Source organism: Lolium rigidum, chromosome 6 (assembly GCF_022539505.1).
Source record: "Lolium rigidum isolate FL_2022 chromosome 6, APGP_CSIRO_Lrig_0.1, whole genome shotgun sequence".
Lineage (NCBI taxonomy): Eukaryota > Viridiplantae > Streptophyta > Magnoliopsida > Poales > Poaceae > Lolium > Lolium rigidum.
In genome coordinates, this window is record NC_061513.1 from 142227718 (window position 1) to 142231682 (window position 3965).

Here is a 3965-nt window from a genome sequence, read left to right on the forward strand (position 1 = left end):
CGCCATTATACCCTAGATGTTAACCACACAATCGACCCATGAATACTTTCAACTCAACATAGCATCGTCGAATTATACAACTTAACTATACTCAAACCTTAATACCTTTACCGGTTTCGTTGGTTTGTGTACCTGTCAAACCTTCAAGATCGAGATAAAGAGATATAAGACATGTAATGGATCTCTACTCTCATATTGCACATATCTCATAAGAAGTTAGATTCATGTATTGCAGCGAGGATTAGGCCTCAGCCCATAGCCCAAGTAGACTACTCACATATGATTGGATCAACAAAATAGTAAATATTGTATAACAAATCTCAAAGAGATGAATGATGAGTCTTACAATTCATCCGATCATATATTAAATCTAGAGTACAAGTAGATGGAGAGGGGATGATGATGTTGATGAAGCGTTGAAGTTGATGGCGGCAACAACTTTGAGGCTATGGTGGAGAGATGAGATCTGATCTAGCGGCGGAGAATGGGTAAATATTGTAAACTTTTTTTCTCCGTGCTTTGTATAATTGTATCGGGGGCGCTTTATTGGAGTTTTACTTATTTAAATGCGGGTGTTGAAGGGGTGGACGTTTGGCTCTAGGGTGCATGTGATCTCTTTCTTTTCTTGAAAGTTAAAAACGGGTTTAAAGATTCAAGAAAAATAGGGTGTAGATAAGAATTATTCTGGATCAAGTTTATTGTGAAAAAATCACTGACATGTATTGGTGGGTGACGAAAAAACAAATGTAAGGTCCTAGAATAGAATATTTAGGTTGTGAAAAAGGCCTGATTTTTTTTGTAATTCACGAGTGAGTTACAATAGTCACGAAACTTGAAATCTAGAAGAAATGATGAGTCATTTGCGTACAAGATTTTTTTTTTGAGTTTTCAAATAAGTGTAACTTTTATTTAAAATGGATCATGTGATCCTGAGGGCTTTGAGACACACTCTTTCCATCCGTTGGGCGATAGGCCTTCCTTCTACTACCTATGTTCCAATGAATAAAGTTTATATTATTTTTGAAAGTTAGTCCATGTAAAATTTGTCCAAATATTTACAAAGAAATCAATAATTTGCAAAATACAAAATCAATATCATTAGATACATCATAAAATATATTTTTATACCATATCTATAGAATATCATATTTGTGGATAGATTTTTCTAGACATTTAGTCAGACTTTATTTGTCTTACTATCTTTTTTTTAATAAGCCTTATTAATTTGGTACCGTGTGTTAGGCATACTTATTAACTTTTTAGTTTCTGTATGTTCAGAAAAAAAGTTTTGTGGTTTCTGGATTGCCTCTGCATGTGCATTTATGTAAGAAGTAATAAATGAATAAAAGAAAACTGGAGTAAGTACCATCAGTATCCTGTAAGTGGAGAATTGTTCATATTGCTCTCCACAAACCAATACAAAAAAAAAGTTGCAAAGTTTCAATAACAGAAAAGAAAATTTTGCACGTACACGTTAAGCTCTGCTCTTCCGTCTTATACAAGACTAAGCACACTACAAAGTTGTCGTTTTGATCGATTCAACATTTTCGATCATTTCCCTACAACAAATATAAATTTTGCACTAAGTACGTTTGGAGAAACCGTACCAAATTGGTGGATATGGGCGATATGTGTTGTGCGCAACTGCCTACTCCCCTTTGAATCTTTTGCTTGGCGGGCATGGGACATACCATCGTGTCAGATGCCGTCCAACAGCATGCACACCATGAGAGCCAACTTATTCAGTGGTGTATCTTCACCCATGCCGCTTTGCTCGGCACCCCCTTCACCAACACGAACACCATGTAGTAGCCTGGCGGCGCGAGCGCCGGATTCAGCGGCGCGTGAACGGTGATCTTGTAGCGTTGCCCCTCTGGCTTGAACGCGGTGACCTGCAGCACCAGCAGGCGCTGGTTCATGGAGTAGCCGTGCGTGGTGAACGGCGGCGCGTACATGGTCACCTTCAGATCCGGTTCGGCCACGGGCTGCCCGGGCGCCGAGAACCTGAATGCAAACTTGGCCCCGAACTTCATCCCGTTGGCAGGGACCGAGGCCACGTCGATCTCCGGCCTGGTGGCGAGGAGCTCCGGTGCGAGGTATGGTGGGGTGAAGCGCTCGACGCGCACCTCCGTGGGGAAGTCGACGCCGGAGAAGTTGTACGCCGAGTTGGTGTTGCCGCCGGCCACGAGCACCGTGGCGTCGGGCAGCAGCGCGCTGGAGGCGTGGTACATGCGCGGGATGTTGGACGCGGCCAGTGCGCGGAACCGCTGGCCCCGCGGCTTCCGCAGGTTGTAGAGGAACGGGGTCAGCACGGGCTGCCGGGCGAATGCCCACCCCGAGCAGCCCTGGGCCGCGCCGTTGATCATTAGCAGGTCGCCGGTGGGGAGAATCAGCATGTCGCTCATCACGCGGCCCACGGGCATTTGGTCCATCGACCACCGCGCTCCGGGCTTGGACGGGTTGATGCGCGCGCAGTCCCTGAGCGCGGGCGGGAACCTGTTGAGCTCGCCGACCTTGAAGGCCTCCTTGGGGGCACCGCCGCAGATGAGGACCTCCGCGCTGAGCCTCTCGCCGCGGCGGAGGTCGAGGGGAAGGAGAGCGGACATGCCGGAGGCAGGGTAGTTCCGGGCTCCGCCGTGGAGCTTGGGAAGCTCGCGGAGGACCTGGCCGTTCTGGGGGTTGAAGACGATGGAGCGGTCGTTGGCGAAGAGGAAGATGGTCCCGTCCGGGAGGAGGTGGACGAAGGGGTACAGGTTGTTCTCCACGTCATCGGTGGTGTCACGGAGCAAGGGGATGGGAGTAGCTTGGGCGTTCGACTGCCCGGCAACCGGGACGAACTCGTAGCTGAAGGCGCGCCGCCCGCCGACGACGATGAAGCGGCCGTCCGGGAGCACCTGCTGCGTTCCGTACCTGCGAGCTCATTCATGCAGAAACGAATTGTAAATTCTTGATCCAGTATCATAATCTTATAGGCGCACTGCATCATATCTACGTGCTGTCTGGACTATATGTACCATCTTCCGTCGGCCAAGCTATTGGGGAACTCCCTCCAATCGGAAGTGATTTGCGGGCTCAGGTGTCTCACAACCTTCACCCCTTCGAAGTAGCCGCCGGTTTGCACGAGCATGCCCTCCGGGTCGAACGCCCCCGACGAGCACCACGTGTCTGTCAGGATCTGCAGCGCGCGGCCAATTAACGGTCGTCGTGATCAACCACATTGGCGCAGAGAACAATGGAGCAGGCAAACCAACCTTGAGAGGCCGGACTGCGCCAGTATTATAGTCGAACTCCACGGCGTGCGCCGAGCAGTCCATGGCGCCAGGCGGGACGCTCCGGGGGTCGGGGCGGCAGTTGCCCGCCGGCAGCATCGACAGCGACGGCCCCGTCGTGGTCGTGTCGAACATGACGGCCTTGCCATGCCGCATGATCGCCAGGTGCATCGCCGACACGCCCGAGTTCTCGCTCAGGACGGTCCACCAGCCGGCGAATCCCCCGGCATTGTCTACGGGGAGTACCACCCTGTCCAGGAACGCCCCCGTTGGCGCCGACCGGTCTGGCACCCTCAAGAGCCCCGGCTGTTGGCCCTGCACCGCGCAGACGGCGGCGAGGGCGACGAGCACCGCAACGCGGAGGAGAGGAGCCATTGTAAGATCAGAGAAGATGCCCCTCATTCTTCCTTATTCATATAATCTTCCTGGAGAATGGAGTGGTGCACCCTCTCTTTCCTGCGCGACCATTGTATCGCGAGCTTATAATTCTAGAGTGCATGTGCCTTGTTTGGGTCGGGAGACTAGAGAAGCACGAGGTACGCACGTTCAAATATAGAAATTTGTGAACGGTGGTCGTGGTTCGCGCCAAAACCAGCAGACCAGAGGGTGACTCTTTTAGGCAGGTCATCGAATAGTAGTTGGTGTCTTGGCTTAATCTATGGGAGGATAGGAAGCCCCGGCCTATGCAACATAATT

The 3965-nt window shown here is 50.5% G+C and overlaps 1 protein-coding gene across 1 annotated transcript; it reads right to left on the bottom strand.

The window, feature by feature from the left end:
* Positions 1–1742: 1742 nt before the first annotated feature.
* LOC124663353 (aldehyde oxidase GLOX-like) lies at positions 1743–3671 on the bottom strand. The gene is made up of 3 exons (XM_047201067.1): positions 3252–3671; positions 3015–3175; positions 1743–2910 (listed from the first exon to the last, which is right to left on the bottom strand). The coding sequence occupies exons 1-3, from the start codon at positions 3669–3671 to the stop codon at positions 1743–1745; spliced, it is 1749 nt and encodes a 582-aa protein (XP_047057023.1).
* Positions 3672–3965: the final 294 nt, after the last annotated feature.